Source organism: Pipra filicauda, unplaced genomic scaffold, assembly GCF_003945595.2.
Source record: "Pipra filicauda isolate LSUMZ 115617 unplaced genomic scaffold, ASM394559v2 scaffold37_size4185640_pilon, whole genome shotgun sequence".
NCBI lineage: Eukaryota > Metazoa > Chordata > Aves > Passeriformes > Pipridae > Pipra > Pipra filicauda.
Window position 1 is genome coordinate 865,982 of NW_024104509.1, and position 12,953 is coordinate 878,934.

Below are 12,953 nucleotides of genomic sequence, written 5' to 3' on the forward strand. Positions count from 1 at the left end.
AGAACACAACTGTCCTACCAGTAATAAGGACAGGATTCTGCCATTACTTTCCTATGCCCTGAAGACAGCTCAGATCATTTGGTGTAATTAAAGATATGCTTGCCAACATTTTACATGCTGCTATCAAGAGTTCTGTTCAGCTTGTTATCGCAAAGGTTAAGACTTCTTCCCTTTCCTTCCCTGTTCTAACATTTTTTTATCACCACGTCATACTGATCTGCTCTGTGTGTGGTGAGTTCAGGCTGGATAACATGTAAATGTCTGGAGTATTGTTTTCCTAGGTATTCTGATCCCGGAGAAGAGTTGACAAAGGTATGACACTTCTGCAAAATCATGTTCCAGCAGAGTATCTTCCTAAAATTAGGCAGCTTTACCTCTTATTTTAGTTGAAATCTTTCTGTTTCTCAAAGATGAATGAACCTGACCCATCAATAGTTCAAACCCCAAATAAACCTACCTGAAATTAATTAAAATGAAAAAACTATGAGCTGCCATCTTAGTTGATAAACAAACACTAATGCTGCAAAATTGATAAATGTGACATTTTACAGGAACACAAATTTTTAATTCTACATTTCTGAACATCACTATGGTCCATGTCTTTTTCAGATCTCCACTGAGATGTGAATCACTGGGGATCTCATAAGTAAAATGGAACAAACTTTAGTATATCTGTTTGAATATATTATCCCTCTTAAAGCTGCCTTTTATTACCTTAAGAATTGTCATCTTGTAGGATTAATACTTATTCTGTGGGATATTTTTTACCATATGAGTCACAAATTCATTATCACAGCTTGTCACTAAAACTCATCTTATGTAACAGTTCAGTACAAAAAGACAGCTTTCTCAGATATGCTGTCCATTTAAATTCCATGTACTATTGTCATGCCTAGGCACTTCGACTCTCACTTCATCAGAATTGCAAACTCTTCACTAGAAGAGCTCCACCTGATTTTCCTTATGCTTTTTATTTATGTAAAGTCTGACTTTCAGACTGTGTTTTCAATCTTTGTTTGCAATATTTCTAACTTTGTGATTCTTTATTTCACCACAGCAGCAAACCCAGATGCACACCTCAGCTCCTTATTCCCACCCCTGGAAGTGCCGTAATACTCTGCTTTCAGTACAGGTCCTACCAGCAATACACTCAACTAATAGTCGAATTAGAGCTTCATGATACCTTTCAGCTATGGACTGATTCTTCCCACCTCCTTTTCGCTCCTGCTCCCATTGTTTCATGCATTGTAACATCACCAAAATAACTCTGCAGAGCAAGCCCTATGGAGCTAAAAAAGGCTCTCAATTCGTGGTATGGTGCTTTCATTGACCCCTGTCCAAGGCCAACTACAAACAGCACATGAGCTGGAGAGACCAGAAACCTCTGTAATAGATTTCATTCAGTTATTAGCTTTGATGCATAGTACTGATCTCTCCTTCGAATCCACAGACTTCTTTCACTTCTGTTTCCCTATCAACACATAAGAAACACCACATAACTATACACTGGCCTAGAAAAGATGATGTAGATAAAACAATGTTTCATATTTTCTATATTACAATCTATGTTAAGGAAATTAAAACCTCACTTGGGCATTTCTTCCTAAAAAAACTTAATTCTTTACATTTTTAGATGAAAACGTAGCATTTCTAGGCAAGGATGTGGATGATAATGGAGATAATGGACAAAATTGTGTTATACTGCATATCCGTTATCTTTTCATCTAAATACAGATGGTATGCGCTTAATACAGGTTAATGATGAGGAAATCATCAAAATGTGTAATTCACATGTCTTAAGTTTATCACAGAATCATAAAGGATGGTAAATACCTCCAATATCATCAAGCCCAACCTTTGACCAATCACCACCCTGTCAACTAGACCACAGTACTAAGTGCCATGTCCAATTATTTTGTTCTGTTGGATCTATTCATAGCTTTTATAATAGTGTCAAGAGGCTTTTCCAGAAGAAAGATCTTCAAAGCAATTCATTAATTGAAATCCACGATAGCAAGATCTTCTATTACTTCTACATCTTTCATTGTGCATTCACACAATGAAATCAAACACTATCCATGCAAATTGCTCAGAAATACCAAATTTCATAATGGTTCTTCCATTATATGCCAGCTATTTACATAATAAATTGCCATTCAATAAGAATTCCATCATTTAAAATTTTGTAAAGAAGTAAATTAGTGATCCAGGTCTGAAGCAAGCACAGAACAAGTACATGCTACAGAGAGATTTTAAGCATTAAGTAAACTACCATTAAATTACGTGGAAAATAAACAAAGCTCAGTTTTTCTTTGTTCACAAATACACACGCTATCTAATCTGCTGCAAATATTGGCATTAGATACCATCATACTCATAAATACAGTAGTGATGGTCCTTTCAAATTCTCACAGCAATGCAATGCGCCTTATTTAATATTAAACCTTTTATTTTAAAAGGACCAGCTTATATAACACAATTAATTGCCAGTCTGCTTTAATAATCATTAAACGTTATACACGCTGAGGACAAAGTGGTCATCATGTTACAAATGCATGTCCATATATTGACATGTCTGCAGCCACACAAGAGTTCTCAAGCTCAGGTTCACTGATCCAGTCACAAAGTGAAGCACAAACACTTTTTGCCAGATCTAGGTATTAGACTGTTGGTTTCTCTTTGAGTACAGAATCATTAACATGACCCTCACCAGAGCTTCTCAATCTTAAAGTGATATGTAACAATGATTCAGAAATTCAGAAGTTCCATACCAGCATTAGCACATATTGGGGACAAGTCTAAATGGCGTAATATGGAAAGCACTGGAAAATAAATGATAATTCTGATTTTCTGCTGTGCCTTAGAGTCTCTTACTGTTCTTGCCAAAGTAGTCTTAGCTTTGCCAGTGGTGCAGAAGTGGTATCTGAAAGCTGGGTTTAACACCAAAGTTCACGGTGGTACATTCACGTGAACTTGCGCACTTGTGTGTAAATCTCTCCCACTCTGTGTACACAGAAAGAGCATGGACTGACACAGACGTGAACACTTTCCCTTCCTTTCACATTTTCACCTGTGTGCAGTGCTTGTTGTTTGAATGGTGGGCATCAGTACTGATGGGAACAGAGATTTAGGTCCTGATCATTTGCTAACTAATCCCCAATATACACTGCTCAGCAGAGCTACTGGTGCTCTTAAGGGTTAAGCAGTTCAGCCTTAACACAGAAGTGAACATAGCCTTGTGTGTACTTTCCTAGTCTTGTCCCATCCTCAAGAGGAACTTCAGCTCTAAATACAGCTTTCTCGACTGCAGAAATATTCCTATATGATGCTCAATTTGTAGAATCTTCAAACTCTTTAACTGGTAACTTCTACTTCTCCTAAATTATTTGTCGAGTAAAACCTGACAAATCCTTCACAGACAACGGTCATCATCCAATAACTTTAAAAAAGCTTGACTCTGTTATGACCACACTACTGGCTTGGGGGGTTGTTGGCAAAACTGCATTGCATGAACAGCATAAAAAAAGCTAATCAGATCTTCACCAAACTTCCTTTCTGAAAGAAAACCAGAGGAAATCCAATTCTACAGTTAGTGATGAAGCTACTAATCATTGAAATTAAAGGATTAAAACCAAAGAGTGTCCTGAGTAAAGATACAAGAGGATATCATACTTAAGTATAAATCAGTAATTAAATTATGTTGACAGTTACCTATTATAGTGTATACTACAAAGAAATGGCACTATTTTTCAAACAGATCTCAAAATTAAGAACAGCAGGAACTACCAAAAGGACCACAGAATAGAGTATTCTTCTTAATCCCTCATAAACCAAGTCTAGAAAAAAGACCAAAAAAAAGCAAGAGAAATTTCCCTCAAACGTTGTACCATCCCACATTGCTCATTTTCATTTTGAAAGCTAGTTGTTTTACAGAAGGGGATCTGTAGACATAAATGTTATGCATGTGGTTTTGCAGAGAGGCACAGCACAGTGATTAGTGCATTAACAAAATTCCTGTACTCATCCAGGAATAATGTTGGACCTCATGTTCCAAAAACAGCACATACTTATTAGCATGGTATTGTCTTCACTTTGTTTTAATGAGAAGCAGAACCTTAGAAAACAGATAGTGTGTCAATTCTTGTAATGCTGTATGCCATTGAGATGAATGTCCTCTGGGATAATATTTCATATAAAAAATGCAAAGGCTTTTTCCTCAGACACATGTGTGGAGTTTCTTACCTTTGGTTCCATTGAAATGAAGCTGTGGGTACCTCTACTTGAGAGAACTGACCTTTTAATTGTTTTACTATGGTAGAAGTGGTAGTAATCCTTCAGTGTTCCAATCTGTAAGAGCAGGGAAGAAAAGAGGATAAGGAGACTTAATTTATGAAAACTGGTTTTCTGTTTTTCATTTCTTAAAGTCTATAAATTATGCAATTTCCTGTGCGCTGAAATGTTACTTGAACCCACTGATCATCTTTCAAAAGAAAGACATATGATATGAAATAGATGGAGTATCCTTCAGGCAGTAGCTGCATAACCAAAGATTATAACTGAGCTGCTTAGTCTGGCTGTATCTACCTTTTTAAAGTTTAATTTATATGCAGTACTTTAAGTAATTCTATATCAATCTATACCCAAACTGTCCTCAAATGCCAAGTATTTCAATCATCAAATAGCTATAGGGTTATTAAAAAGCATTTCAGCTAGTTTGCTTAAGGAAATGTACTGTAAGATAGACTAGATTTGGTTATTTATATAATTAAATTATTAAAAGGATATTCACAGCATCAGACTATCTGACAAGAATATCTTTCTCTTTCTACCAAATGCAGGTAAAAAAGAAGTAAAAGAAAGAAAGATGGAAATGATAACTTCATAGGATAATAACTCGCTTGAGGTACAAAATCAATTAATGCAAACCAGCAAATTTCACAATTTCACAATGGTACAATAAAAATGCTTTTTATTCATCCCTTCAGTACACAGTAGCAACATAAATATTAAACTAAGATGGCCTTCACAATTTGAAAAAGAAATTTTCCTTTCAGAGTCATCACTATCTAAACATTCATAATTTGAAACTTCAGCTTCACTCAAGTAAAAACAAACATTCAGTCTCACCATCTTTGGGAGAATGTCTTTCCAAATAATTTGGAATTTGACCTACTATCGCACTGCAAATCTTGTATGACATTTAATAATTTAGTTTCAAGTTCCTCAATCATGAGTAAAAAAAGGGAAAAATTGAGCTTACTGTCATTTCAAGTTGAAACTCAAAGTGACCTCAGGAAACAGGCTTGGTTTTGTAAACAGAGATTAATGGAATCACCAGAAAGGATGGAGCAACACTTGGAAACTTTAATCTTAAAAAAACCCACAGTGTTCTGAATTTGCATCTATAAGAACACACATGTAGGAAATTTGAAAGTTCAAGAGTAAAGACTCAAAGAGAACTGGAAATAACTTAGTGAAAAATTCCAAGAATATACTTTTAGAATATTAGAAAACAAAAATCTTGAGACAATATCAAAGTATACTATTAAGAAACATTGACAGAAAATCTCAACAATTTAAATCAATTTGCCTAATGGGGAAAACTGCAACAGGGCCTAAGATATTAACCCAAATATGTGCAGTTGGTCCATCAATATCTTCATTTCAGGAGGAGTGACTTACATTTAGTTGAAGTCAAATAAACAAAACATTCAGTTAAAAAAAGTGAGTTTATCATAAATTAAAAAGAAATTGGCTTATCTAAGTCTAATTAAAATATATTAGCACTGGAATAATTTTCATGCTGCCTTCTCTTTGAAAGGCAATTCCAGCTGAAGTGGTACAACTCTGTAGCATGGATGAACCCGGCTGTAGTGAACAGGGCTACGTCTGGCTGGTGATCGGTCACCCCAGCTGTTCTTCAGGGCTCAGTCCTAGGAGTAGTTCTGTTCAATATATTTATCAATAATCTGGATACAGAATTTAAGTTTGCTGATTATACCAAACTGGGAGATACTGTTGAGCCTCTTGAGGGACCAGAGGCCCTGCAGAGGGATCTGGACAGATCAGAGCATTAGGCTATGATTAATGGAATGAAATTTAAAAAGTTGAAATGCTGGATTCTGCATTGAGGATGGAGTAATGTCAGGTACAAGTGTAAAATGGGAGAGGAGTGGCTGGAGAGCAGAGCTGAGAGAGGGATCTGGGGTGTTGGTTGACATTAAGCTCAATGTGACTCAGCCATGTACCCAGGCAGCTGCGAGGCCAAACTACATCCTGGGATGCGTCAAACACAGCATAACCAGCCAGGCAAAGGAGGTGGTTATCTCACTGTATTCAGCTTTGGTGGGCCTCATTTGGAGTACTGTGTGCAGTTCTGGGGCCCACAATTTAAGGATGTGAAGGTCCTTGAATGTGTCCAGAGGAAGGCAACAAAGCTGGTGAATGGCCTGGAAGGCATGGTTTGTTAAGTGGACCTAAACACACTGAATTTGTCTGTTTTGGAGAACAGGAGGCTGAGGGGCAACCTTATTGCTCTCTACAGCTTCCTGAAGAGGGAACAAGGAGAGGGAGGTGCTGATCTCTTGCCCTGGTATCCAGGGATAGGATGTGTGGGAATGGTTCAGAGTGCCGTCAGGGGAGGTTCACACTGGAGATTAGGAACCGTTACTTTACCGGAAGGATTGTCAAACAGTGAAACAGGCTTTCTGGGGAGGTCATCAATGCCCCATGACCATCAGTATCTAAGAGACATTTGGACGATACCCTTAATAACATGATGTAACTATTGGTCAAGCCTCAAATCAGTCAACTAGATGACCACTGTAGATCCCTTCCAATTCTATTCTATCCTACCCTATTTGATTCTGTTCCGTTCTAAGCCATTCATTTTCAGTACAGCAACTGAAGTTTTTTCTGATTTTAACAGCCTGTAGCACAGTTCTGTATCGCCAGGTTTCTGCTGCACCCTTTTTGAATTACCAGCATTTATATCAACCACTGAAGTTTGGTGCCAGGCTTAGCACTAGTGCAGGTGATAGCATGCTACCCTGAGACAGAGGGTTGTAATCAGTTACTTCCTGGATGTTTCCTGGACTGATCAGTAGCTTCAAACAGGGTTGAAGTGCTGGGAAGTAATGCTATTCTTGCTTCTTAAGTCCTCAGAAACCTGTGAAGCACATATTCACCTAACAGGCTATTCTACAAAGGTTACTGAACTTTTATAGATCCTGCCATCTTGAGAGTAAATTAGAAAGCCACTACTTTATCAGTGTGTGTCTACAGAAGCATACATATTAGTGAAAGGACTCAGCTCAGACAGGTAACTGTATTTTACCACTTCAAAGAATTGCATAAACAGAAAGGTCATATTATAGGAAAAATAAGCATCCATCCTGTTTTGTGTTACAGAGGTCTCAGTATCACCCAGTTCCTCGCATTAGTTTGAGGGGTTTATTTTTCTAGTTATTTACCGAAGGCTAGCCCTAGCTGACCACTCTGAGGGCACCCAAAACAGCAAATTTAGGAGATGACCTAATAGCACTTCTGGAGGTCCTACAGTTTAGCTTCTACTAGAAGAGACTGGAGGGATCTGTGTGTTCTACCTTCCAGCCCAAATAGGACAGCATGAGGCTTTGTCATCCTTGACAGCTGTACTCCCTCTGAGACCTTGAGCTGAGGAGATAGAACTAAGCCCTGGGAATATCATGTGGTAATTGCAACGCCATGTCTTCCAAGCACCAGAGTTTTAGATAATAACAATTATTAATACTAGCAGTGGTTATTTAAAATTGTGAGATTTACAGCTTTAGCTCATAACTGTCAAGGAATTAAAAGGATCCCAATTTTTTTAAATGAAATCTAATTCATATTTACTGTGCCTCTCACAGCAAAGTTACACCAGCATTATTAAAAATTTTGTTGCCTTCTTTTCCCTTAGTGGGAATTTACTTAGACCTTCCAAATCCTTGGACCACTAGGGGAAGAGCTAAACCATGGAACTACAGCACAATAAAACTTATCATTACGTATGTTCTTGTTAAATTGTTTTTTATAAACTCCCAGGTCCTAGGGGCACTCTCAGAGAAAAGCAATGCAAAGACAGAAACACCAGAATCCTGAGCTAACTACTCTAATATTACTAGAAACTGATGGCAATTTAACACTTCCATCCTTGGGAAATCTTTTTAACCTCCTTTTTAATTTGCGGGACAGATCCAGTCTTTAAAAAGAAACAGAGAAATATTGCCTGGTCAAAAGTAAGAAGAACGGACAGCAGGGGCAGGTGAGAATTAATCTCTTTAGAAGTAATATTCATAAAGAGATCTATATATATGTTTTAGTTGCACTATACTGTATCTATTCAAGGATGAAATAATTTCTGGAAGTAACAATGCTACAATATCAAAGTGGTATCCCAGAAAACCAAAGCATCCACATATTCACATTAATTTTATATTTATCATGTCTTATTTTCTATTTAAAGTTGAGAAAATGTTTGAATTTTAAAGATATACAAAACAAGAGCCAAACTTTCTGAGCTTATTCTTGAAAAACATTTCTCCCATATATTCTTTTATAGTCTAAGGTAATATTAAGATAATTTAGTACATAAGTGCTGAATTAACTCATCTACATCTGCATTGTGTCCTCATGAACTCTCTAGGGAAACACAAATGCTAAAGCTAACTATTAAATATACTTCAAATGTATTTATGTGATCACCAAGCTGACATATGTGACTAAGTTCTGAAAATACAGCTGAAACTTCTGTGCAGCTGAACATGAGTAGGAAAGTTGCTCCAGCTACTGTGAAGGAACTTAAGAGATGCTTCTTAGCTTTTTTTTTTAAGAGACACATGTTCTAAACATCTAGCTGCAAAGTGCTCTTCTCACAGTGGGCTGAATGGAAAACAATATGTTGCTGATTCAGTTAAATGGGTCCCTGTTTCTCCAGTCTTTAATGACTTTGTTTCTAAATGGATTTTGGAAAGGAAGACAGATCAGCTCCAAATTTGGTTCTGAACTCTGTAAAGCACTAGAAGAGCCAAAGAAGTGCAGAAACGCCCTTTGCAGACCTGGAACATAAAACACTATAAATTGGTGGATCGATGTATTTCACACAGGGTTGAAGATATGACCCTTCCTGTCTTGCAAAAATTTCCAAACCGCTACAGTCCCTGTCAGAAGAAAATATCAAAAACAGAGACATGAAGAAAGTTTATCAGGTTTACTATTATCATCTCATTTTAACAAAATCACTTCAACTCTATTTCAAACTTTTAAATTTCTTCAGACTGAAGCATTTCCATTTTTCTCTGAATTATCATTTCTGGTGTACTCTGCATAATGTGACAATATTTTTAACATTTTCATAGAATCACGGAACAGCCTGGATGACACCAAGCTGCAGCTGACACATTAGGGACCGGATGCCATCCAGAGGGACCAGAACAAGCTCGAAAATTGGGCCTATGGGAATCTCATAAGGTTTAACAAGACCAAATGCAAGGAGCACTTAAAATTTAAATAGGAAATCTCACGAAGTGAGCCCACGGCCTTTACTGATCCCTGTTGGCCCCTTGTTATCCATAAGTTTAGAAAGGTTCACACTGGTACTACAGAAAACCGCCACCCCTTTCCTTCTTGTGTCCCTCCAGACTTAAGCACTAAGACTCTTAAATCCAGGGTTCTCATCTCAGCATTTATGGGCAAGGAAACCCTGCAGAGGTTATTAGCTGTTCACTGACCTACTCAAATTAAAGCAGTCATATCTGTAAAGGGCACATTCATTCAAGATGTGGAACCTAAACTTGATTTGTATTGTAAGAAGCAAAACTGTGCATTGGAGTTTTTGTGGGAGCTAGGGTGGTTTTTTTTCACAGTGACAACACTTTCCCAACCTTCAGCTTTCTTGTCCAAAACCCTACTGTTGGGTCACCACCAACAGATCCAGCACACTGAGGCTGGAAGAGCAACCACCATAAGGACAACCACAGAGCTGCTCCCCCATCTGAGCTGCAGACTGAGATGGGGGGTCTTTCTCTCCCAAGTAAAACCTCAGACTGAAAGCTTTTTTATGGTTTTGTTGTTTGGGGGTTTTTTGCATAATAATGGGGAATTTCACCTACTGTGTGTCATTCACAAGAAGTAATAGGAAGGTTTTCCCACAGATGTTCACCTCATTGAAGTGAAAGATTGAACCTCTTTCGGTTTTAGACAATTTGTGGCTCTCACAAAAATTGATTTGGGGAGATAAGCACAGGCCCTCCAGACTTTTTTCAGCCTGAAATCTAAAATTCCAACTTCTAAGACAAGGCCTCTATCCAAATATTTGGGCTGTCTGCTACCCACCTGTTGGGCTGATATCCTACACTACACTGTATAAGTTAAAACTGTGCCTGGATTACTACAGGCATTAAAAAAAAAAAAAAAAAAAAAAAAAAAAAATAACATTAAAAAAAAAGCTGAAACCACCTACTGAACACTACGGTCATCTTGAACTGCAGTGGCAGAGATAATACTGCTCTGATTAATAGTCTAAAAGACAAAATAATGATGTTTAGACTCTGTATTAGAGAGTGTCTGAATCTGTACGCTAGACGAATATCTACCAGATGGGATACAGTGTCCGAAGTTATTTAAGTAGAACAATTCAAACCAACAGCAGAAAGAAGATGCTGTGGGCGTGAACACACATTGTCACTGCAGACACAACCCAGACTACACTATAAGCTTGAATTCCAGCTACGCTTAAATGCCCAAGTAACCCAGTTTTCACCACTATTTTAAGCTGAATTAACTAACAAAAATTCAACAGCTCAAACTGTGAAGACATCTCTGTATGTGCTCGAGGTAGGAACAGCCTAACTTGCCAGTTCATATCTTTGTTTCTCCCACATTCTTTTTGCTTCAGGTTTGTTTTAAAGGGAACTGATGTTGCTGTTCCTGAATAGTGACACTAAACAAACTGGGCTTGGTCTTAAAAACACTTCTCCTTCTTGAAGCATTTTTTGAGTTTCCTGGACAGAAAAAACCCTATACTGTAATCAAGAGTTCTTGCTCAGTTTATTAAACCTTTGGTCTGGAGGACAGGATAGTTCAGCTGGAAAAATGAGGTTCCCTTTTGAACCACCCAAACACTGAAAAACAAACAAAACTCTAAAATAGGCAAATAAATTTAAAAAATACACAGCTATTACAGCAGAAACATCAAAATTTTCACAGAAACAAATCAGTTTGCATCTCTTCAACATTGTAGAAACATGCTAACGGTTTATCACTTAACCATTGACATTCCCTCTCCTGTTTAAATAGGAAGAAAAGCATATCACCTCACTGAATTAAAATACACCACTCCAGATTTTTGTATTTTTCATTTATGTTTCAGCTATTTGCATGAAGAAATTTTGTCTGGGCATTTACTTTGAGCTACAAAAGTACAGTTTGGCTTTTTAAACAGCTAATGTCAAAAATTAATAACAGTCATTAAAATAAAGTAGCTCTGCATTATGTTCTTTCAGGTAATGTCACTGCTGTTGCTTACATGCTGCTGTATTTTGCTTTTAAAATAAAGTAGCACAATAACTCTTTCAATTGAAAAATAAACTTCAGCCTTTAAATTTTAATGTGCCTTTGTCAGTATATTCTGAGATCGATTATAATTCTTGATATCATTCTAATTCAATATAAAAGTTTTTTTCACAGTCACTTTGACAATTTTAATATGAATTTGAATTTTTATCTATATGTTAGGAAACTTTAAAATTCTCAGAAAATACTACTGTAGCTAAACTAAGTAAAAACGCAGCTTAAAAAGAATGTCAAAAAAAATTTCAATTTGCAATGGAAACACTTAACATGAGTTGTTATATTTCATTTTGGATTACCTCTAAAAATAGTTTTTCTCATAGTTTTTCTTTTCAAGGCTTTCTACTGCATTCCAGAGTATAATCTAAACATATTTATAGTCTCAATTCTAAACTATAATTAAAATTAAAATCTAAATTTAAATTTAGAATTCTGAATTTCTAGTTAGATTTATTCTAAAATGTTTTTCAATATCAAAATTCTACTTCTCTAAATAGAAAAATGTTTTATTAAAAATATATTATAAAATATATTTAGCAATATAAAACCAGTTAAGTTTCCCCTGAAACTCCTAATTGACTTATAACTTTCAAAAAGTTGAGGTAAATTGGTAAAAGCTTCCTACATCCTACCTTCTGCATAAAGGTTACTTTGTAGAGATGTATTTTAAAACAAATATTGTCAAATGAAATTCTGCTTTTTGACATTACAGTACCTCTAATGCTCTGTCAGTAAACTTATTTAACATGTGGAATTACTTGGAGAAATAAAGCAAAAAAAACCTAACAACGAAATAGCAAATAGCAAAATAAAGTGTTTTACATCATTAAAAAAAAAACCAAAAGTTTTGTCAAGTTCAACTAAGCCACAACTAAGTTTTAGTACAAACCAGGAGGTAAGATTAATTTAGATATTAAAATATATATATTTGAACTGTATCATAGCTTTATTCTAACACACACTAAATTACACTGATTTATTAATAAATTTAATAAACTTTAATAAATTTCCTGCTATATAGGATGAACAATCCTTCCAAAGAGGATTGTGGAACCTTTCTTATATTATATATTTGTAAATCCTGTCATTGTTGAAATTACTTTCTGCCTTATTGAGTTCTAAAAGGTGGGAGAGGTTAACTGATTTTCTTCAAATAAAAAAGACATTTTGATCATATTTCACTAAAAACAATGCTACTTCAAAAAGTGCAGGGAAAAAAAGAAGAATACTGAAGCCAAATCATAAAAACATAAATCCCAGGTAAATAAAGCCAAGGAAAAGCTGTCTGAATAAAGTTCAGGTGAAAATGATGTTTTGAGTTCTACATAGACAAGCAGTGAAGAGAACTGTTCCTTACACCTCAC

The 12,953-nt window shown here is 36.2% G+C and overlaps 1 protein-coding gene across 2 annotated transcripts in view; it reads right to left on the bottom strand.

Annotated features, from left to right (window-relative positions):
- PCSK5 (proprotein convertase subtilisin/kexin type 5) overlaps positions 1-12,953 on the bottom strand; it is a 261,077-nt gene that overhangs the window by 232,625 nt on the left and 15,499 nt on the right. For both annotated transcript variants that reach the window (XM_027729025.2, XM_027729030.2), the window contains exon 2: positions 4,243-4,347. In XM_027729025.2, coding sequence (XP_027584826.1) covers positions 4,243-4,347 — 105 coding nt within the window. The remainder of the gene's footprint in view (positions 1-4,242; positions 4,348-12,953) is intronic.